The 23776-nt window shown below is 52.0% G+C and overlaps 1 protein-coding gene across 1 annotated transcript in view; it reads left to right on the top strand.

The window, feature by feature from the left end:
• Window positions 1–23776, top strand: part of LOC105477176 (SH2 domain containing adaptor protein B) — a 148870-nt gene that overhangs the window by 50111 nt on the left and 74983 nt on the right. The window contains exon 2 of the mRNA XM_011733561.3: window positions 2848–2968. Coding sequence (XP_011731863.3) covers window positions 2848–2968 — 121 coding nt within the window. The remainder of the gene's footprint in view (window positions 1–2847; window positions 2969–23776) is intronic.

The following is a 23776-nucleotide window of genomic DNA, read 5'->3' as shown; positions in this document are numbered from 1 at the left end:
AGTTGTCCGCTAACTGGGAAGTTTTTAAAGCAAAGCAAAAGCAATCCCATCAGAAATCCAACCCCACATCTGGAGAAAACTCATTCCCTTTCTTTTAGCTCAAAAAAGCAGCACCCTTCACACAAACCTTCTGCCGGGCCATCTGGACTGGTGGTGAGCCCTGGGCAGCGTGGACAGTGGTCATACTGCCCAGTCCTGGTGGCTGGGGCCTGTGGTACTTCACAGGGCACTCTGGTTGACTGCCTGCTCAACTCTCCTAACACCTGGTTGAATTTTTATTCCCAAAACTAGGACATGATTTTGCGAAAGGTCAGACAGTTCAGTGTAGTGTTTGCCAGGTTTCAGGTTGCTCAAACCTCAAATTTCTTTCCCTCCACCAACCTCACTTTGAAGTTCAAAAGCAAATTGATTAAATATACATTTTAGGAACTTTCCGATTTGCTTCTTAAACTAACAGAATTCTAGACTTTTTTTTTTTTTAATGGAAGGATTTTCAACTGTCAGCAGGTATAACTGGAACCATATGTCAGCAGAGACCAGGGGCTTTTCCTGGTTTTAGGATTTGTACATTCTTATTGAAACGGAAGTAAGTGGAGCAGGCAGCTCCGGCTCCATGACAGCCTGAGCTCAGATCTCATTTTCATTAGAAAATATAGGTAGTACTCGCTGAATCACAGGCCTTCCAGAACTCCTGTCCCAGGGCAAACAAAGATTTGGTTTATATCCTGCAAACCTCTATGTTTGCAAATTACAGAGCACTTCTGAGAGCTGGAAGGGCGATTTCTAGATTACTGTGGAGACTGCAACCCACCTGCCCCTCCCACCCCACCAGCAAATCCCCCCAAATGATTTTGTTTTGCAGAGGAAATATTTTTTCCCTTCCTTATTGCAGAATAGATGGAGCATGTTCATGTTGAAGAGAGACAGTGAGGAAGTCTGGGACAAGAGAAATGAAATTAGATGTCCTCTGCAGCAGCTACATCATTTTCTCCATTTGGATGTCTGGCCCCTTGAACTCTGAGACACAAAACCCTGCACCTGACCAGCATTTGAACCATTCTGTTTGACAGCAGTTTACGTGTATAATTTTCTCTAATGTATTCTGCAAATGGTAGAGTAGAAATAGCAAATGAAAGACATTGCAAGGCCTAGCTCTCTCCCACCCCTTCTTTCCCTGGCCTGGTGTCATTTGAGCTCAGTGAGTCTCAAGAAAGGCTGCCATTACAATGTCAGTATCTGGAAGCCACCCCCACTGGGTTCCCCCTGGGACTCAGATACTGAGCCGCAGCCGCGGAGAAAGCGGTGGAGTAGGGGCAGTGGGAGCCATAGATGCTCCAGTGCTGGGCACTCTGGGCTTTGGTCTTCACTGATGACCTTCTCTTGTTTGGGGAGCAGTGACCGCTGTGTGCTAAACCTCCTGTTGGCCTCCAGCCACTTGCCAGGGACATAGCTGCCGCCTGCTGTCCCTTTTCGGGCATCACATTCCTGGCAGCTGGTGGTCACTCGCTCACCCTGCCAGGACGGCTTCCACAAGCTGCCATTTACCAGGCAGACAAAGGGGGATTTTCCCTTCCCCTGAGTTTGCAGGCCCCTCAAATGCCTTACATTCCAGAAGCTGAGAGAGAGAGAGAGAGCAGGCTCCTGTGGTTTCTAATTAAACCCACAATTTAAATAACAATTCATGTAACCCCAAGGGTTGAGAGGAAGGCTAACCTACCCCTTCCAAGAGAAGCAGCTGGTGGCACTGGCTGAGGAGCTGAGGGCTTGGCCTTTGCCAGATATGTGACCAAAGAGGGCAAGAGGGAAGTCCCAGGGCAAGTTTGTGATGAAGCGGGGCTAAGTAGGAGGGGCGTGGATTCGGTGGGTTCTGTGCCCCTCCTAAAGGTTAGGAAGTAAAAAGGGAGGAACACTTGCCATGTTTAATTGGAGCCTCCAATCGAGAATTTTTGCTCTTCTCCAGGGAAAACTTGGAACGGTGGTCTCTGAAGTGTTAGAATCCCAGATACTAAGGTTCTCATGGGAGTCCCCCCACCCCCAGGTGACTCACTCTTTGTCTGTGAGTTGTAGAATTTTTCTCTGGGGAGAAGAGGCAGGGGCTGTGTTCTGGAATACAGACAAGCGGGGAGCTCAGGCAGGGCCCTGGGAGGTGGAAGATCTGGCCAAGCCTCTGCTCACACTGGACCTCAGTTTACACATGTGTTGTCGAGGGGTCTTTGGGTCTGTTGCTTTCAGTGTCCTTTCTGGCCCTGGCTGTCTGTCGATCCTTGAGCTGCTTTTGTGTTTTTATTTGGCCTGTCTGTGGCCACAGTGATCTTTGTAGTACGTTGATCTCACCAGATTGTTGTCTGATGACCCAAGGCGTGGTTGTGTTCCAGGTCTGGGGAAATGGAACGCCGAGCCAATTATCTCTAGACAAGCTCTTCTGTGCCTCAGCCAGCACCAGGGGCTTGTCAGCATTTCTAGGCTTTCTGTGATCTTGTTTCCAACTTTTCCTCCACTTCCATTGCATTAAACCAAGCAACTCACATTCCCTGAGGATGCCCTCCAGGTTCTCACCTCCATGCTTAGTGCGTTTCAGATGCCCTTCTGTTCTCACCTCACTGTGCCCAGAGCCGGCCAGACATGCACGAGCCCAGAGGGCTCTTCCTCGCAGTGGAACCCTGCCAGTGTGGGTCCCATTCCTTACCCCTGTGAGACGTGGAGCTCCCTGAGTCTGGGCGCTGGCTTTGGTTCCTGCCTCCCCTGCCTCTCCTTGCTCATCTAGCTGAGGCCCAAAGCATAGCTGTGAAGAGATGTGAAACAAAGAAGCCAAAGGTGGACTCACACCTGCCGTCTTCCTCCCTGCAGGTGACTATAGCCGATGACTACTCAGATCCCTTTGATGCCAAGAATGATCTCAAGAGCAAAGCAGGAAAGGGGGAGAGTGCTGGCTACATGGAGCCCTATGAGGCACAGAGGATCATGACAGGTAAGCGGAGCTGAAGCACAGGGGCTCACGGCTGGGTCGGGGGTAGAAAGGGAGTGAGGGCACTGCTGGGTGGTCCCCAGCCAGCCTCAGTGGGGGCATGGTGTGTGCTTTCAAGTTGGTAGGTGGGGGCAATGCTGTATTAAATCTTCCTCACAGTTGACCTGCTTATGTTTCACCTATATTAGGAAAAAAACTGGCAGGGCACCATGATAGTCCAAATACAAGGATATCACGTACAGTTAACCAGAGGTAGGGGCCAAGAAGTAAGTGGGGAGAAGAGGGAGAAAAAGTAGTTCTATGAGCAATTTCTGAGTGAAGAAAGGTAGCATTTGAGACATAAAACTTTACTTGGAGCTTCCTAGTAGGCAGGGCAAAAAGGGAAGCAGGCTGGGTCACCTGGCTTTCATTGCTTAGTAGAAGAGAGCTTACCAGATTACTAGTAGAGACAAAATTATTTCTGATCACATACCCAGAAATCTTTGTTTTGGAGCTGGAAGCAGCATAAAGAACCCTGGTCTACATGACAGGGTTACAGTAAGCATGGAGACATTCCCCCAGTGGCTGTTTCTTGTTGGCCCTTGATGACAAAACCTTGTCAAAGGTATTATGTGGAGTCAAAAAGAATGTGGCTGGGTACGCAGCATCCTGGGGGCCTATTTTAGCCGGAATAATACAATACTTGGAGCATCTTTAAGGAGTGAAGGGTTATCAGACATCAGTTATCTTGTAGGCAGGATTGGGGGAAGGTCACAAGCAAAAGAGAAACCCCTATTGTGGCTTCTCCTGGTTCAGGAGGGCAGGCCAGACACTGAAGAGCAGCTGTGTGGGCTGCCCCCGTGACCCCACACAGGCAGGGCCATGAGCAGCGACACATCAGCACATTGTGCTGCAGGGTGCAGGAAGGTGGCTGGGAGCAAGTTTGGGGCTGCCCTGGCTTTGGAGGCCTCTCGAATTGGTACCCTGTATATTCGGGGGCCTGGGGTACAGATACTGTGGCCCTCTTATTGTTTGTCTGGTTTTTGTTTGTTTTTTTGGCATTCCTGTCTTTGAGCACCTTCTCCTGATTCCTTCTTGAATTAGTAGAGACCCCATCTCTACTAAAACTACAAGAAAATTAGCCTGGCATGGTGGCACGTGCCTGTGGTCTCAACTACTTGGGAGGCTGAGGCGGGAGGATTGTGTGAGCCTGGGAGGCGAAGGTTGCAGTGAGCCAAGATTTTGCCACTATACTCCCACCTGGGCAACAGAGGAAGACCCTGTCTCAAAAGAAGCCAAAGTTCCTCAGGTCATTTTTAGCCAGATGAACAACTACTCACCTTTGAGGTCTTCAGCAGCACCCAGTAGGGGACTCCAGCTCCATTCCTAAGGCACCAGGCAGGGGCAAACCCTCCATGAGATCGGGGCTCCCAGCAGATGCCATCTCGCATCCTCCTTCCATTCCCGAGTCTGGACTCCTATAACATCCTGCCTGTGGCTCCATGGGACCTCAGCCCCTGTCCCATGTTCTGTACTCAGAGCAAGCCACTTAACTTCTATTGGTGCAACTCCAGGAAAGGAGCCGAACCTCTCAGTTTCCCTCAGCCTCATGATGAAGAGATATAATGAGGCTTAATGGGGGTGTATGTCAAAGTGCCCAGCATGGAGTCTGGTTGGTCTGGACTCATCTAGGCTGGTCTGGACTAAAGCAATCCTCCCACCATGGCCTCCTGAAGTGCTAGGATTGCAGGCATGAGCCACTGCACCGGGCCAACTTTGCCATTTTAATGAGGGCACACCCCACGGGGTTAGGTCCAACGCAGGGCAGTTTGATTGAGGCAGTTTGATTTAGAACCTGTTAAAGACCTTATGCATTCTCTCTCCAAAGAAGCATTCTAGCACATGCTGCTCTGTGTTTGCATCCTAGCTTGGCAGCTATGCCCTAGTTTACCTACAATTCTTGTTTTTTAAGAATATAGGTTATTAAAAGGGGTGTTTTCTGGTTGTAATGATCCTTGCTGAAGCTGCCTTTGACTCAAAATTATTTGTGTGTAATTCTTTGTGGCGTCACCCCAGTGATTGATGGCAGGGCTGAATGTGGGCTAGGATGAGCCATCAGTGCGTAGATGCTCCAGGAAGCTTGCAGAGCTGACGTGAAGCTCTTCGAAGGGGAGATGGTGGGGGAAGAGAGGGTGGTGCTGGTGACGGCAGTGGAGTGGGAGTGGCATGGAAAAAGTTTAACCTTTTAGAGTGATCCTTTTTGGATGATATTACATTTTATGTGTATGTGTGCATGTAACTTGTAGTTATAGAGCAGTGTCTTAAGTAAGTAAGCAAAACGCTGACAGGAAGGCTGTGCCCTCTGTGTGCCACAGGCGGCGTACCTGTGCAGGAGGAGCCCGGGCGGGAGTCAAACAGATCTGGGATGGTCATTTGCCACGTGAATGACCCAGGGACCTCAGTTTTCCCCTGCAAAGCAGTAGCCTCAGAGCAGGCAGTCATTAGTGCTTCTAGCTGCTTTGGGCTGCTAACTGGCCGTGTGACGATGGTCAGCACGTTGTGTGCCCCCATATTTATGTATGGAATGATGGGCCAGTGATAACAACAACAGGGAGGCAGCTGGTAACAACTCTCGAGTACTTGCTTACAGCACTTGAGGTCAGTTCTTAACTGGGTCCTCACCATTCCCCTTTGGAATATAGGCTGCCCCACTTGACCAATGGAGAAACCAAGGCACAGAGAGGTTAAAAACTAGTCCAAGACATCCCAGCTGGTAAGTCAGTTGTGGGGCTGACTTCCTAGCCTGTTTGAACCATCATGTGGGTCTTTCTTTCCAGGGCCTCTCCAGCCCTGGTGCACTGCAGTTTGGTTTTCAGATTCCCCAGCACAGCCATCTTGGGCAGTGATTCACTGACGAGTCTTTGTCCTCTGTGTCCCTTGGCTCCATTCAGCAGCTGGTGGGGAGATTGGCCCCGCCTTGTGGGCTACAGCTAGGATGGAAGGCCTGAGGAAGTGTGCCTGTTTCTCCCAGGGGCTCCTCTCACCCCTGCCCTCTGAATGCCTCCGCTTATCCTCTCCACAGGCTCCAGTTTGTGTCACCTGCAGGAAGTATGTTCTGCTTCCAAGATGGATGCTCAGCCCTTCACAAACCTCCGAGCCCAGTTGTCTGGGCCTCACTTGCCATCCCCATCGCCTCTCTCAGCCCAGCAGCATCGCTGGGGGTGTCTCCTTAAACGCTGCAGCTCTGTGGAACCTAGTTGGAGAGCTAGTGACCTGGTCCAAGCTTTCTTTTTTTATAGAGAGGGAAACTGAGGCTCAAAAAAGTTATCCTTTTGAGATTTTTTTTAGAAACCCACTGATTAAATGTGAAGCTGTCTTGTAAACCAGTGAACTGCCTATCCCCAGAGGTATCAAAGCAGAGGCAAGACAACCAGCATTGGGCAGTGACATGAAAGGGAGTTGAGTCTCAGATGGGTGGCTGGCTCAAGCGACTTCTGAGGTCTGCATTAACCCTGAGCTCCCAGGATGCCATGATTCACTGTGACCTGCCTTTCAAGCACAGTACCTGTCATGAGTCACCCAGGACCAGCCCCACAAAGATAGCACCTGAGACCAACTCTGAATAGGAGGGATCTGAGTAGGGCTGGCAGCTTCCTTTCGCAGTGCTGGCCTGGCTAATTGTTCAGTCCTGTTTCACCTTTTCATCTTCCTTGACTCGTCTCTCAAGAGCAAATTCTGGTCTTGGACTTTTCTATGGCCTGCTGCCCATCTGGGCCTCAGTTTCCTCATGTATAATTTAAAGAGAAAGTACCAGAGTGCTTGCGGGTTTCCTTCATGCCCCAGCATCTCTGTATTTAGAATCCCCAGGCCACGCTTCCTGTTGAACCAGTGATCAGGCTGCTTCACAGCCCCTTCTTTCCCTCTTCCCTGTTCTTGATCCCAGGCTTAAGGTCCCCAGATATATGAAATCCTGCTGATGCAGCACAAAGGCTGCAGGACCCTGATCAGGCCAACTTGGGTGCCTGGATGGGTCAGGGTGCTTAGCCCACTGAGGGCCATGGTGTCATGGTAAAATAGGGCCTGTGATCCTGATGCCCATGTGGAAAACAAATTTTGCATGAGATTGTTGTTATTGGAGGACAGAGGGCCTGTTTGTCCTTCCTGTGGTACGCTGTGCTGTTGAATTCTCTAGTTATTCCCTGTAGGATCGCCTGCCCACCTGGAGGTAGGTTGCACCCTTGCCAGTGCTGGAGCAAGTGGTCCTTGGGTCCTCTGCAGTGCACTCGGTCATCGCAACGGCTCCAGGCCAGGCTGTGTTGGAGACTGGACCGAGTAACCTGGGCAGATACCACCACTGCCCCCCAGGAGCATCCACAAAGCAGATAGGCATGGACCTGGAGTGGTCAGTGAGATGAGCATGTGGCTCTCCAGGAGTTCAGAGGAGGGAACAAGGGCTTCCAATTTGGGTGATCCAAGTAGAGTGGGTTGTGGGAGGTGGTGGTGATGAGCACTGAGTCAGGCATCCCAGGCCAAGGGGAGAGCTTGAGAAAGGCATAGAGGTGGGCCCTTGTTGCTAGAGAGGAATGGTTGGAGATGAGGCTTTTGATAGGATAATGATAGGAAAATCTCATGGGGCAAGAGCATGTAGAGATTGACTGGGATCTGGAAGCCCAAGTTAACCTAAAGGCACAGAGTGTTTTTGTGCCTGAGATCTTCTCTCCACGGGCCTTCAGCCCTAGGAATTCTTAGAGGTACCCAAGGAGTTGTGGTAACATGACAGTCACTAGCTTTTGCAAAGGGCTTCCTTGTGTGCCAGGCACTGCTCCAGGTACTCTCCATGGATTAGCTCACTTAATCCTCGCCTATGAGGTATAGGGATGTTCATCATCCCCATTTTACAGAGGAGAATACCGAGCTTCAGATTAAATAAGCAGCAAAAACAGAATCAAGAAGCACCTTCTGGAGCCCTCGCTTGCAGCTAAAACGCTCTCAGATCTGTCCTGTGTTCCCCACAGGGTCTGAGGAATAATTGGGAAATTTAGTTACTTAGGCCGCCTTTTTAGATGTGACTAACCCTTCCTCTGGCATCCTTTATAAAACTGTTCAAAGTGTCATCTCACAGGATGAATCCTTAAGCATTAATTGAAAGCATTTTCACATAATTTTTAATATGTAAGCAATTACACATTAAAAAGTCCTTAGCATGTTTTTATTATTAAATCAACTTTATAGCCTAATAAGAGGAAATTAAAGTCGTTTCACACAGAGCCCCCCTGCTCTGACGTGGCTGTTTTTCCTTGCTTACAACTAACCTTCTGCCCTTTTTAACTGTGTGCTAGTAGGCACAGTCCAGATGAAACCAGTCACTGATTTTAAAGGCAAGAGGGGATGTTCTTTTGTATTTTCTCATCCTCTGGTGTGACCTCTTCTAGTGGCAACATGCTCTCTGGGAGAATCATGGGGTTTATCATGTTAAAGACAATGTTCCAATTGTGGCCTCTGTGTTTCAGGAGAAAGGAGGCAGGAAGTACAGGTTCTGGCCTTGGCTCTGCCCCTGGCTCTGTCCTTGGGCAGGTTGCTTCTCTTCTCTGGGCTTCAGTTCCCTCATCTCTAAAATCAGATTCTGCCTCCTTCACAGAGTGTCAAGAGGATTCTTAGAGGTCATGGATCTGGAATGACTTCATAAACCCTTAGGTTACCTGCCTCTGCGGCCACACTGGGCTTTTCCAGCTGCCCTTGTCCGGCCTCGTTCTAACTGTCCTGAGGGTCCTGCCCCACCCCCAGCCACCTCCATGTGGCTCCAGCCTCAGCCCCTCCCAAAAGCATGCATGCTGCCATCTCTGCTCTCAGGACAGACAGGACACCATTCTGGACAGCCAGCTCTAGAGGCCCTTCCTAGGACTCCTGTTCTCTCATTCTGGAATGAACTCTCCTGGAGACCGGCAAATGCTTCTCAGAAAAAGGAGTCTGTGAGTCTTGCCTGGGTGTCAGAGAAGCCGTCTCTGGCCACCCTGCCCGAGACTTCAGCCTTCCTCTCATGTTTGCCATCAGCCCGGACCCCTGGTTCCAGGCAGCACTGTTCCTCTGACAGCTGGGAAAGCAAAGAGCCTTCTGTCTGGGTCCTGAGTCCAGGCCCTTCCCAGCCCCAGCTCTGCAGTGCCGTGGACTCTGCTCCCAGGATGTCTACACACTTGCCTCCCTGCACAGCTCTGCTCCCCAAAGCCTGTACCCTGAGCCCCCTCATTTCCTTCTGTCCTGCTGCCTCTCATCCTCTGCAGGCCTCAAGCTCCTCCCTCGCCTGCCCTCCCCACCAAGTCACCACAGGCTTCAACCTGGCCTGGTGGTCACAGCTCTCCCCCAGCAATCATCTAGGCCCCAGCTGGATGATGGCAGGATGGAACTGTCCTTGAGGAGCAGTGCTTCTCGCCCCATGTAGGCTTCCTGCCCGAGGTCCAGAGAGGGGTGTGCACTAGCCAAGTTCACACAGCAGCAAGCCACAGGGCAAGTCTCCTGATTTCCATCCTGGAGCTCCTGGGCCTTGTTTTGAAATGTTGTGAAATCTGTTGTCACATCCTCCTGCCTGGTAGATAGCAGGCTTGGTCATGGACTGTGCAGAGTTCCCTGGCTGGTCTGTCATTTACCAGAATGACTTACCTATCGGACAGGAAGGAGATCATCAAGTGTAAATAGATTTTGTATTAGTCACCTGATGACTTTCCTATTCTTAAGAAACAACAGGGCTCACACACCCAGCCCAGTGGTGCTCACCCGCAGAGCTGTGGGCGGGGAGGGAAGTGGGAAGCCTGGGTTTCCATGGCGACCTGCGGGCCCACTCTAGGAGCCACTTTCTATTCTCTCACCCCTGCTCCCCTCTTGTCTTTGACCCTTGACACTGAGCACATTCAGGTTTTCAGGAAAGGTGCAGCAGGCCTGGAACAGGCCAAGGAAAGCAGACAGTCATTGGCAGCACCCCCGCTGTGGGTTGAGGGTCTTTGCCCTCCAGGTGCTCCTGTCACTTGGGGAAGGTGGACAGGGGCCCAGAGAACACTCAATGTCTGTAGCATAAAACAAACTAAGAAAAACTACACTGGAGAGAGAAATCTGGTCTTGGAGAGCACAGAAGAAGGAGTAGTACAGCCTCCGGGACCAAAGCGTGCTGCACAAAGACGGCAGCATCCCAGCAAAGCCACACTTGAGGTCCTGTCTCAAAATGGCCTTCTCAGGGAGGCTTTCTGGCCACTTACCTTACATTTCCACACCTTCCCCACTTCTCTGATGTTGTTCCTTGACACTTGTCGTTATTTCGCTTATTACATACTTTTTTTTACATTTTCCTTGTTTGTTGTCTGTCCCACCACTGAGATGTGGCCTTCACAAGGGCAGAGACATAGATTTTATTCCCTGTTGGAACCTGAAGTACCTGGGACAAAGTAGGTGGTCAGTAAACACTGGTTGAATGAATGAGTGCATTAATTCACTCCAGAAACCAGGGCTGGTCCACAGAGTGCTGGGTGCCCCTGAGGAGCCCAGGGACCTCCTGTCCTCCTCCAAAGGATGCCAGATCTGGAAAGTCTGAGTTTAGCCACTTGCTAGGTGGGCAGGGAGGAGCTGCCTTGGCCTCAGGGTGGGAGTTGAGTAAGCGTTCTGAGCAGTTCTGTTTCTGCAACTGGCAGACTGCGTAGGGATAGCTGATTCTGCCTCTTCTCCTTCCCTCTGGGCCGAGAGCTCTGTGAAGGAAGGGACTGGTTGTCACCCATCTTCATTTCTCTTCTGGGCCCAGTAAATATTCAGCAACTGAATGATTGAGTATAGGAATGCAAGTCTGTATGGAGAAGAAATGAAAGAAAAGGAAACAAACAAACATACTCACTATAAACAGTCTCTCCTGTTCTGCTGAGACTTGCTTGCTTGAAGTCACAGGGTCTGGGTCGGGGGAAAACGCAGTGCATTCATTCATTGCTGGGTGGCTATTTGCGAGCGCCTGCCAAGTGCTGGCACTGTTCTATGCTCCAGGGTCTATCCATGAACAAAACAAAGTTGTTCTCATGGAGTTAACAGTTGAGTGAGGGACCAAGGTGGCATTGCCTACCCATGATTCCCTGAAACTCATTTCCTAGACGCTGCGGCTCCAGGTTATCGAAGGCTGGAATTCAGGGGCTTTCTCAAAGTCAGGAACTGAGTGGAGACTTGTCCCCAGGGCCAGGGCCACCTTCAGTAGGAAGGACGGTCTCAGTGCTGTCTTCTGGGGATAAGGGGGACAGCTGTGGCCCAGTGGCTGGCAGGTGTGTTCCTCTGTCCTTGGCCCCAGTAGAGGAGGAGCACGGGCCCTGAGGGTTGCCATGGGTTTTTCCCTTGCTGCTGGCACTAAGCCTCATGGGTGTGAGGGCGCAGCAAACAGATTGCAGTCCTGTTGAGCGTTTGGCAGCGAGGGCCCAGGCCCCTCGGAACACAGCCCTAACTCCTTGTCTTTCCTGGCAGCTGTGAGAGAAATGTGCATTTTACCCAAGGTAGAAATATAGAAACAAGAATGTGAAACGGAGGCGTTCACCTCCCCAGGCCTGCCTCAGCCTTGCATTTCAGAATCCCAGAGAGACATTAAAAGATCTGAAAGTGCAGAAACTGATGGAGATACCTGTCCTGAAATAGGCTCAGGGAGACTCAGGTTAATCCGCAGCAAAGCTCCTGCATCCTACACCCGCCCAGCTCCTTGCATGCTGGACAGGGTGTGGAAACCGTGTGGAAACCCACACTGCAGGGGTGTGGCACGATTAGGAAGTCATTTAGGAAAACAGGCCTGCCCGGGAGTGTGGATGGAATCTTGCAGCGCCTAGCAAGAGGCAGGGAGACAGGTTTTGCAGTTCCGAGGCTATAGCAATCATCTAGGCCAGGCTAGGGGCTGTGGGGTCAGGGTAGGTGTGGTGGACGGGCCCACCAGCCAGTGGGTGCTGTGTGGAAGGGAGAGGAGAGGGTGGGATGACAGCACCAGTGGGGTCCTCCGTTAGTGGGTGGATGGGAAAGTCAGTCACCTGATGGGGCCTGTCCTATCAGAGAAGGGAAGGGAGGTTCCTGGGGAGGAGTCAAGAGTTGAGATGTGGTCACCTTTGAGATGGGAGCAGCCAGCTGGGTGCTTGGGAGAGATTGAATGCATTCATGTGTGACGGAAGGTGCTGGAGTCAGATCAGAGGAGGGCCCCAAACTATTCCAGGGGCCTGGGGGCCACCGTGAGAAGTCCTGGATTGTGTTTCTGGTCTGGGGAGAGGAGTAGTGTGCAGGGAGTGGCCAAGGAGACGGCCAGCCACAGTTCCTGCCTTTCAGAAGCCTGAAGGAGGAGATTCCGTGATTTGCCCCACACCCTATTATTTGACTAATTAATTAGTACTGTCCTCTAAGTAGGACTCAGGCTGCCTTTCTGGAAACTTAGAGATGACAGAAGTCTGTGTTTAAAGGTTACCTTTTATAGATGATACCAGGAATCTCCCTAAGGCTCTGAGAGGAAGCCGGTGAGGTGATTTCCATTTTGCAGATGAGAAAGCCGAGTCGTTGTGGCTAACAGGACTTCTGGCCCCTTCTCCCTGCAGGGGTCACTGCCTGGTGATGCAAGGGAGGGATACTGAGTAACAGCAGGTCTGAGTCCTGCCTCGGTGGCGGCAGTGTAGCCGGTGCCTCGGGTTCGGTGATCTTCCCCACCTCTTGGAGAGTCCCGCCTTCTCCCTTTCAGCCAGCTTGGCCCGTGTGTATTCCTGTGGTTAGTGAGGGCTGGCTGTGGTCCTTTTCCAAAACAGGCAGCTGAGCGGAAGGAAAAATAAAGTGCCGCCTCTTCACTCTCCCTTTCAGGGTATAGGCATGTAATTGTACCTGGCTACCTAAAAAAAAAAAAAAAAAGCACCAAACGAGGGGTCATCTCCCAAGCCCAAGCCTCAGCTTTTGGGCCTCTCTGTTCCTACTGCCCCCATCACCCCATTCTGTCCATATGCCGACCCAGCCCTCACCGTGTCCACTGTGATATATCTGCTAGACTGGGAGCCCTTGGAGGGCAGGATGGCAGGACAGGCCGGGGCTGGGGTGTCTTGCGCTCAGACTGTGGGTGCCATGTGTTTGAGGTTTTGGCCTGGAACTTTCTGGTGAAGAATGTCCCCTCATCCAGAACTTGCCGGTTTTGGGGGGAGCGGTGTGTGTACATGGTGAGTAAACGTCCCCCACAAAGCTCTCAGCTCCCAGAACTGGGTCTCATGCCTGCTGGGCTGGCTCACCTCTGCCCTGGCCGATGGGGCAGCATGTATCCTGTCTCCAGCACCCCAGCTGGTCTCTCACCTGCTGGCCTGTGGCCCTGTTCCCTCCCATCTGCTAAGCCTCAAGTCTCTGTGTGGACACTGGCACATGCACTCATGTGCCCACACCCCCAGCCACACAGCCCTCCGTGAAGCCACCCTCTCTGGCAACTCCTCACCAGGTCGGGGGCCTTCGGAGTCTTTGTGCTGCCCTAGTGGGCCTGTCTTGGCCCCTGGGTGCCCCTTCCCCACCCTCTGCCCCTCGGGCTGGGTTCTGGAGTCCTCAACTTCCTGAAGTGAACGGCCTTCATCATGCCTGCCTTCAGCTCTAGCCTCTTGCTGCCCAATTCAGAATACCTCTCACCTGGTCCCCCCACCTTTGCCAGCAGAGCCCTGGGGGGTGGGCTGGGGGGCGGACTGGGGGGCGCCCACCTCCTCAGCAGATCTTTGTTCACTCGGTTCCACCGCGGCCCTTCCCTTCCAAGTCCCACGCAGCCCCCAGCAGCTCAGGTTCACCTTCCCCAGAAGCCTCTGCACGCTTTAGGCTCCCTGACCTGCTGCTTTCCCCAGGTGCCTGTGACTCAAGGCAGAACCAGGCCAGTTGGCGTTCAGTTTTCTGCTCAGGTGGTGTTTATTGAAGCCCCGTGCTCTCATGCCCTTCACAGCATCTCTCCTAAACCTCCCTGAGGCCCAGGGAGGGAGCGCCTGGGTTGTTTCCATTTGCCAGTGAGGAAACTGGAGCAGAGGCTTCCACGACGGCTGGGGGCCTGGAGCACCTCTGGGGGCCTGGGAGTTGTGTTCCAAAGTCCAGGAAGGAGCAGGGCAGGTGGTCAATGGGCCAGATGGACCCTGGGCTGAGGGAAGTACATGGTCCTGAGATGGATCCCCCGGGCCAGCTCGTGCCCTCCCCAGTAACAGAGGCAGCGGCCTGGAGCCAGGAGGCCCCAAGCAGTAGCCTCACCACCCCACACAATTGGGAACCAGCAGGTGGGCTTCAGCATCCTCCCTTCCTTGACCTCTTCTAGGATTTGCTTCCGTTTCTGTGCTATGTCCCTTTACCTTATGGAGAACTGCTTCTGCTGAGTGAGTCTTTGCTGGGGGAAGGGTTAGTGCTGAGCCACTGAGTGGCCTGCTTTGGTGGCTACTGAGGGACATAGTAGTACAGTTGGGACAGTGTCAGACCTGGGTAAGATAGAGCAGGGGCAGCCCGGCCTCATGCTCCTGTCTTGCCCTTCAGGGTGAAGCGCAAGAGGGTCTTTGTGGAGCGTCCGTGGAAGCCCTGCTGTTCTGGGCACTGCAGCGAGCACAGGGGCTGGGAGGTGGAGCCCACCTTGGCCCTCCCCTCAGGAGGGCTGTCCACCGGGGTGTGGCTTATGACTGCTGTCACATGTAGGTGTAGAACCCTGCCCTCGTGGGACTGGGGGCCGCGGGGCAGGTGTGGCCCATTCTGCTTGGTTAGGACTGGATGGGAAGGGTGGTGGAAGCAGGTGCATCGAGGAGCATAGCCTAGCCCCAGGGTTTAAGGGTGGAGTTGGAAGGAAGTGGAGTCTCTAGCCTAGGACAGAACCCAAGGAGGTCACGTGTTTAGCTGAAGGGGACTCACAATTGTGAAAAGCACCCACTTGGGGCAGGTCCCTAGGCTTTTAGCTCTCCCATCCCTGCCCCGCTGTCACTCTCATCTCCATCTCAGCCCAGGCTGCCATGCAAAGTGAGCTGTCCTCCAGCTGATCCTCAGAGGAAACTAGACAATATTTTTAATTATTGTCTAATTTACACCCAGAAATTAGGAGGAAGGGCTTGGTCCTTATTAATAGTCTCAGCCTGTTTACCCCCAGACTTGAAACTAATTTTCATCTGGACCAAAATTTGTTGTAAATTCCCAAGGCTCCATACTAATAAAAAGTTTCCGGCTGCCTTTTGGGCCCCAGTTCTGTGCCCTGGACCTGGCTCCCAAATTTGCAGAAATGTATGATTTCTTGGGGTGAGACAGGGTGGATCTTAAAACTCACGGTCTCCACCCCAGGGAACTTGATGCAGGGTCCTGTATCTGCAGGAACTGGTACTGCAGTTAAAATTCACAGTCTGGTTTTAGCTCACTTTTTAACTGAACTGTATGTGATGTTGTTGGAAAAGCTTGAACTCGGGTATTAGAACCTTTCCTCTCTCTGGAAATCTTCCTTCATAGAGTGAGAATTTTAGAGCCAAGCTAGGTTGGGGGACTAGACAGATGGTAGTGGGGCTAGGGTGAGGAGGGTGTGGGAGGAGCGTTCTCACAACTGTCCCCTGAATGGTGGCCTGAGCTGAAGTCCTAGCCCAGGGCCCCTAGCAGTCACTAGGGTGCCTTCTTATGTGGTTCACGTGGTTCGGTAGTGCTCTTGCAAAGCAAGGCCTCCTGCCCTGCCTTCTCCTGTAGGAACCCTGTGCAGGTCAGTCATTTGCTCTGCCTCTAGGTCCTCTGCAGGGAGTGATGGCTTTTCCACCTCTCTGTTTAAGCATCTAGGAGGAAAACAACTTTGTTTCAGGTCATTTGTGGCTTTGTGGAAATTTCTAATTAATATTGTCAGATTGTTGGCATTGCTCTTATTTCTTCCAAGACCTTGGCCTTCAGTTCTATGTGTGGGGTTATTGCTATCACCATTTATATTTATTTCTCTTTTTGCTGACTACCCATATCTCGTTTCACCCTCAGAACAACCCTGGAGGCAGTCCTTGCTATCCTTTTCTTAAGATAGACAAACTGAAAACCAGAGAATCGAAGTGACCCATCCAGGGTCAGCCGGCAGTAGTGCCAGGGCTTGAGCTAGGGTCTGTTTGCTGTATCACATCAGTCCCCATCCCCTTCCTCTCCCTTCCATTAAAAAGAGTCTGTGTGCAGAGCCGGGTGCTGTGAGGTGGGATCAGGGTGGATGGAAGTCACTCACCACCACTCCTGCCCTCTGGAGCTTATGGGGAAGATGCACATGGCCTTTTCTCTTCTTTCCTCTTCATATCCTTTGGGCTGTTATCTGCAGAGGTCTCAGCGGGTAAGTGTAGGTGAACTGCCAAGCACTCGAGTCATTGTTCTAATGCCATGGTAGATGCTGGGAGAGAGCCTTTCTGCCGGCAAGGATGTGGCCCCCAAGGGAACTAACCCTCACCCTCTGGGGCCAGCCAGTATCCTCCCACTCTAAGAGGCTGCTTGTGCCTCAGTGTCCCTGGCACCTGGTCTCACCATGCAGCGAGGCAGGACCACAGAAGACCTAGCTTGGAGAGTGTCCAACCCACCGCGCCTGGACGTGGCTTCCAGGTCAAAGCGTCCAAAGGGCTTGGCCTGGAGAAGCCGTCCTTGGGCTGAAGGACAGAACTGGCCAGGCTCTCCCCAGCCCACAAAAAGCCTTGCATGTCTTCACATTCAGGGGTGAGGAAAGGCATAATTGTGTCTGGAAAGAGCCCTGGGTTTGACACTAGCCATGGAGCTGTAATTATCGTCTTTAATTACACGATGGTGCCTTTGCCAGGAAGATGTGCTTGACGATTATCTCCTCTCCTGACAAGGGTGGTTCCGTCTCCCTTTGTAAGTACTGATGTAAACACACAGGCTCACTTGAGATTTTGGGATTACCAAAGAGCCATTCAGAGTTGCCTACCTAAGGACCCCGGCCTTTCAGAGGAGAAAGGGGCAAGCCAGGTATCAGCCATGCAAGTGCTTTCTTGCCTGCTGCTGAAAAAGAATGTCCATATACCTCTGAGTTGACTTGATCTCTGAAATGGAAAAAAAAGAACAAACTTTTCCCTGATGCTTAAAATAAAGAAAAAAGGAAGAGCAGAAAGCCATGTAACAGTAACCCCTGCGTTTACATACCAAGCACATCCCTGCTCATTTGATTCTCACACCACCCTGGCGAGGCAGGCAGGACACGTGGTGCTACCTCTGTTGTATAGATGGTGAGATGAGGTCTCAGAGAGGCTAAGGGACTTTCCCAAAGTCACACAGGAAACCAGGACTAAAGCACCCTGCCAGCACCCTGACTATAAGCCAGGCTTTGGCACCTGCAGGGCAGTATTTTGGTTCATTTTGTGAGATCCCTCAACCCCAACTCACTCTGGGGCTCCTATGTGGCAAATAAAGCCCCTCAGCCTTGAGGGGCTTCTGAGGGCCAAGTGTCATGCCCTTTATAGGACTGAATTGAGGGGCAGCCCCCAAAGACTTAGGAGGCCAAATGACAGTGCATTCCCCAATGGACTATACAAGTTAGCCCAGTGTTGCAGACAGAATCAGCCCACCCGGCCTCGGAACAGCGCCACCGGGCAATCAGCACACAGTGCAGAGGATGGGAGGCTCGGTAGAATGCCCCCCGCCCCCGGGCTCTGCTCACCACAATGGGTCAAGGTGAAGGGCAGGCTGCCCTGAAGATCCATGAGTGCAGGGCCTTCCAGGGTCAGTTGGTACCGTGGTCAACATGGGGAAACAAGGGCAAGGTGGTGGGCAGTGGTGAAAATGCAGATTCCTAGGCCCCATCCTGTAGAGGCTCTCACTGAAGCCCAGGAACCTGCACTGCAGTACATGGCTCCATGGCTCTAGGACAGATGGTCCCATGGTTAGAGAGTCCCTGCTTTAGCAAAGGGCTCAGGCCTGGGGTCTCCTTCAGTTCTTCAAGCTGTGGCCTGGCCTGGCCTGGTCTGCCAGCAGCAGCAGTGCTTCCTGACTTCTCCCTCCCTCTCTCTTCTCTCTCCACTGCCTGTGGGAGGGATGGACATCCATTCTGTTGTCTCCTTGAAGCTACCTGTGCAAGTCCTGAGGGCCCAGCCCTGGGCCTATGGAGAGGAGTGGAAACCACTCACTCAGGTGTGGCGCCCCAGCCTCGTGGCTCTTCTTGTCAGCCTTCACAACGCTGTGATTCTTACGGGAATCTTGTAAATCTCTGAATGGCCAATAGAACAGGGCGGGGGTAGAGGGCGTGGGGTGGCTAGTGGAAAGAGTCATGAGCTGGAGGCTGCAGAAATGAATCCCAGCTCCTCTGACACCTGGTTTGAGCTCGGACAGGGCATTGCCTCTGTTTCTCCATCTCTGAAGTCAAGGCTTCAACCAGATCCTGAGGTGACTTTAGTGCTAACCTGCCCTGGTAGTGGCGACGGTCACACAAAGACACGCTGGATGCACACAGGGACACAATCTCCCAGAACACAGAAGCCCCCCAGGTGCTGCTGGTGGTTGGGCTGCTGCCTCGGCTGCCTTTGTTTGTCCCCAGTCTCCATCAGACCTCCACTCAGGATGTGGCGCCTGGTGTCAGCAGCTTCCACTCAGCACTCCGGAAACCTGTGTGTGAGCTAAAGTCACACTAGCCTCCCTAGGGCGTGTCTTTCCACAGAAGCCTACTTCCGAATTGGACCTAATTGTTGCATATATACCTTTAAATTATTTTTTTCAGTGTATTTTAAACAGCTGTCATTTTTGCACATGCATCATTGGAATATAGTGGAGCAGCCATTTGAGCTCCTGGTCACCCCGAGTCTGCAGCAGGCTCTCTCCTTGCAGGAGGAACACCTCAGGGAGGAGAGAAGCTAGGAGGTTTGAGAACAGCGTGAGATCAGCTCGCCTGCTGGGCTCAGCGCTTCCCAGATCCCTCCTCACTGTCCCCTGATGAGTTTCCCAGGCCTGGCTGGATCATGTTACTTTCCTGCTCAGAGATCTCCACTGGGTTCCACAGATCTGAGCCCAGACTTTCCAGGCCTTCTTCAAACCCCACACGCTAGAGGGTTCCCAGGGTCCGGCAGTGCCCCAGCACCCACTTGTTTCATGTGTAAACACTCACTGTCCTCTTCACTGAGGGACTCCCCAGGGTTCTGTGATCCCACAGGGAATTCCTCCCTCTTGTTCTGCCCTGCTGTTGAGTTCCTCCAGCAGCCTGGGCAGGGCCTGAGTGACTCACAGTGGGTTCCCCAGAGCCCAGCACAGAGCTTGACTCTTGGGAAGAGCTGGTTGAAACTGGATGAAAAATGGGCCTTTCCTATGCTCCCATTTCATCCTTGCCTTTGAAGTCAGTTTAATGGCTGCAAATATATTAACCATTGGACTGTTGAATTTCCTGTTTGTCCCTGAAAAATAAGCATTCAAAATAGGATTTCGAGGACAGGCGGGGCAGCTCACACCTGTAATCCTAGCACTTTGGGAGGCCAAGGAGGGTGCATAGCTTGAGCTCAGGAGTTTGAGGCCAACCTAGGCAACATGGCGAAACCCCGTCTCTACTAAAAATACAAAAATTAGCTGGGTGTGGTGGCATGTGCCTGTAGTCTCAGCTATTCAGGAGGCTGAGGCAGGAGGATTGCTTGAGCTCAGGAGGTAGAGGTTGCAGTGAGCTGAGACCGTGCCACAGCACTCCAGCCTGGGTGACAGAGCCAGACCCTGTCTTTAAATAAATAAACAAAATAGGATTTTGAGACCACTGGAACATGTGCTTTCTTGGATTTGAAAACAGGCAATGCAGAGACCATGTATCTGTCCCTGAGGGTGGTGGGGGAGGTTGTGAGTCTCTGGGGCGCCGGCGGTTTTGGGAAGTTTGCCGTTTATGGAGCCCTTGGTGGTCAGGAATCCCAGGCCAGCAGGATAGCGGTCCAGCTCAGTACTGTGTTGGGGCCCTAGCCCTAGTGCTTCCCTCCCTCCTCCCTCTGAGCTGCCTGCTGCCGGCCACTGGTGCCTTGGAATTATAACTCAGAGCTCAGAGCAACAGGAATGCTGTAAATCTCCATCGCGCTCCCCTTTACAAGCAGGCAGTTGGGCACGGCGGCACTTTACAAGAGAAAGCAGCTCCACCACAGCAGAATGCAGTGAGTGCCTGTCACACAGGCTGTCTTGCCTCTGCCTCTGCTTGCTCTGTTGGACACAGTGGGTACCACAAGCCAGGAAGAAGCGTCACTCTTGTTTATCCCCATCCCATCCCAGAGCCCTCTGCCCCTTAGCATGGTCTCCTCCTGGGCCTCAGGCCCCCAGGGCCTTATTGTCCTTTCTCCCACTTGCCGTTGTCACACAGTGACAAGCTGCTGTCACCCTGGACAGCTGTTGTTTGACAAGCTGGCCATCTCCCCCGGGGTGAGGGAGCAGAGTGCCTTGGCCTCCGTGTCTCTGTGATGTGAGAGGTACAGGGCTCCAGTCCTGAGGAGGGTGGAGCTGGACAGCCCAGAAGGCCAACCACAAAGATAAGATAATTTGGAGTACAGTCCTTTAGGAGTTTTGCCCACTCTGCAGTCATTTTGCACCCTCCTGTGCCAGCTCCTACACTGGGCGTCCAGAGATGGACATAAATGAGACCCAGGCCCCAGTGGATGTGGACTCAGGTCTGACGTGTCTTGGGCTTTACTGATGAGCAAGCCGGGGGGAAGGGGCTGTCTAGGCAGCAGCCCGAGCTCAGACCTTGAGGAGAGGACTAGTGGCTCTGGGGACCCACCGGTGGTTTCGTAGGTGCTGAACTGACACCTGAGTTGGGTCCTGAGGTTAACTCAGAGGTGGGTGCCATGTAGAGAAGAGGGAAGGGATGGCTTGCAAATGGAGATACAGCCTGTGGCTGGCATAGCTGCAGCTTCAAGAACTTACAGAGGGGAGACATGTGGCTGCCAAGATGTTCGATGACCAGTTTATAAAGGGCTTTCCGAGCCCCCTAAGAGGCTTGGACTGTATCCTCAGGACTATCTGGAGTTGTTGAACCTTCAGCTGCTCCCACCCACCTCCTGCCTGTCAGCTTACCATTTCCCTGACTCAGACTATTGAGCTCATTGAAATCCTACTGACACCAAGCGGACACACAGTTTATCGCATCAAGCCTCTGCTCTCAAACCTGGGTCAAGTTGGAAAATTAGTCCAGGATAAGAAGGTAGATGTGGAGAGTCACAGGGCGGTTAGAGCCAGCACTGGCAATGTCTTTAGGCCATGGGTGATTAATTGACATATGAATCAGACAGATAATTAGCACTACATTGGGGTGCCAAAGGGACAGAATTCTTCTCCAGGGTGGTTAAGGGACTACCGTAGAAGGAGGGGAGATCTAGGCCCAACCTTGAATGCCTTTGGGTGTTGAATGAGGAGCTGAAAGGAAGGCCATTGCTGGGTAGGTGGGGACTAGCAGGCTCCAACCTTGGCCCAGAGCCAGCACATCAGTGGACACTCTGTGTCTGTCCAATATTAGGAGATGGGGAGCCGGCTGGTGCTATAGAGATAAGGGCTTTAGACTCTAACCTAAGTGTTCATTGACTTACTAAATATTTTTAAAGAACTGCTGCTTTATTTAGGTTCTAGGCTCCTGTGTACATGATCACAGAATTCTGCACACGTACAGGCCTCAGACCTGAGTTAAGGACCCTCCACCCGAGGGCTGGACAGGCTGCAAGGCTGTCCCCTCTGTGTGCTATTTCTCCCTGTTGAGCAGGCTGCAACCATGAGTACCAGCTAAGCTCAGACTTGATGATCCAGGTGAGAAGCAGAAAAGTTCATCCTGGGTGTGAGGGAAGAGGAGGGGCTCAGATGCTCCTGAAAATGGAGTCGCTTCATGCAGCCTGTGGACAGATGGCACGGCGGCTTCCTCAGGAGGCTGTCCTGTGTCCACTCCCACCTGCAGACCCTGGCTGACTGCAGGCACACAAAATGGCTGCAGTCATTTCGGCTTGGACATTATTCAAAACCGCCATTTCATGTCGTCCACCACATAGAAAAATCTCCACAAAGCACCCTGGTACATTTCATTTTAAACAGTGGGAGCTTCCTGGTGAACCCTGTAAGAGGAATTAGTTGCAAATTAAACCCCCAGGAAGCAGAATGACTTGACCTATTGTATGGAATTGTTGGGTGTAAGCCAATTGGATGTTGAAAGACACCTGCCTAAGATGGTGATTTGGGTCTCAGAGCAATTGATCTTAAACCCCTCTGGCAGATGTAAGGGAGTGCCATCAAAGTGTCCTCAGAACAGTGACCTCTGCAGAGTAGATGAGAATGACGGGAATCAGCCAGCGTGGAACGAGGCCCCTGCAGGTACTGGGGGCTTTCTGGATAAGTTTGTCCTCCTTGTTTTGAGCCCCCTTCATCTCATTGCTCCCTCTCCCCTAATACTCCTTCTGCTATTAATATACATGACATTGACAGTGATGAAGGCAAGCTAGGAAGGCGGCTTCCCACCAGTGGAGGAGGAATGAGAGTAAAATGACCTTTGGGGTGATGCGAGACTCAGCAGGGCCTCTGAGGTCCTGTGCTCCCCAGGCTTGGAGCACTCTGTGACCCAGGCTGGCCTGTGCAGGAGCATTTTTCCAGACTGACAGTGGCCAGCCCCTCTACCAGAGCTGGGAAAAGCAGGGCCTTCTCCCCACCAGCCGTGGGCAGGTGGCTGGAATATCAGGCCCAGAGACCAGCAGGTATACACAGCAGAGGAGGGCTCGCACTACGAGGAGTTTAAAGATTCCTTGGGAGGGTGGGGCAGGACTTCCCCAGGGAAGTGGCCGCCTCTTTGTCTCACCAGGACAAGGATGAGCGGGATGAGCTGGAGCCTCAGCGGTCATGTGGCCTGTGGCTGGTGCCTTCCTCCGTCAGGGGACGTGAGTGAAATCTGAAGTGCGTGTCTGTGTGGTGGCAGCTGTAATGTGACAGCTGCCGCCTGCCCGCCCTTCCCCCAGCCTGTTCTCGAGTGAGGAAGCTTGTCTGGCAGCGCCAACTCAGCTGTCATCCCACATCAGTTTTTGTAGGTTCCCAGCTAGTGGAAAAGTGCCAAACACAAGCAGATGATACACTTAATGAAACACTCAGGAAGAACGCTTCAGTTCCAGATATTAAGGGTTTGTGTGTCATGTTTCTGAGCCCTGGAATCAGATCATGCCTTCTCAGCCTTGTCACAGAGTACAGGGCTCTTCCTTTTAGGAGTGAATATGAGAAATATTTCATGGTGAAGTAGAAGTTTCTGCTATTGAAGGGCAGCATACGTGACTGATATTACGAAAGAAAAATGAAATGAGACGTCTTCTCCATGTGGACATAAACCTATTGACTGGTGAGTCACTTATACCAGAGGTCAGCTAGAAGGAAGGTTGTGTGTCTGTGCACTCTATGTATATTCCTCATATGTAACATCTGCATGGAGTTTTATGGTTACAGGACTCTTTCATATACCCTTTATTTTATTTTAAACAGCCCCATGAAGTTGATATTAATATTCTCCCCACTCCACAACAGAGGTTGCCAAGTCTCTACTGGGGCAAATCACTCCCCAGAGGGCATAGGCTGGCGGTCAGCACAGCCAGGGTTTGAACTAAGTCTCCTAAGTCCAGTTCTAAAATGAACTTACTGGTATTTGGAATTGCCAGTGTATTTCATATGTGGAATCAAAGGGGAAGTAATCAGTCATTTGAGTTATATTTGCATTTATTCTAACCTGATCAAGTTTGAATGAGGGATGGGACAGAAGAGAATAATATTTATATGCACGATGCTCTTCATTGGTTACTCTTTGATATCTACTGATGTCATTTGGCTTTTGAGGAGCTGGAAGCACAGGGAAGCTGGAGTATTTGCCGAGGTCATGCGGCTTGGAGTGGCCAGCTGAGAGTCCATTCC

The sequence above is a fragment of the Macaca nemestrina genome, chromosome 14, assembly GCF_043159975.1.
Source record: "Macaca nemestrina isolate mMacNem1 chromosome 14, mMacNem.hap1, whole genome shotgun sequence".
Lineage (NCBI taxonomy): Eukaryota > Metazoa > Chordata > Mammalia > Primates > Cercopithecidae > Macaca > Macaca nemestrina.
This window is presented reverse-complemented; position numbering and strand designations above follow the sequence as displayed.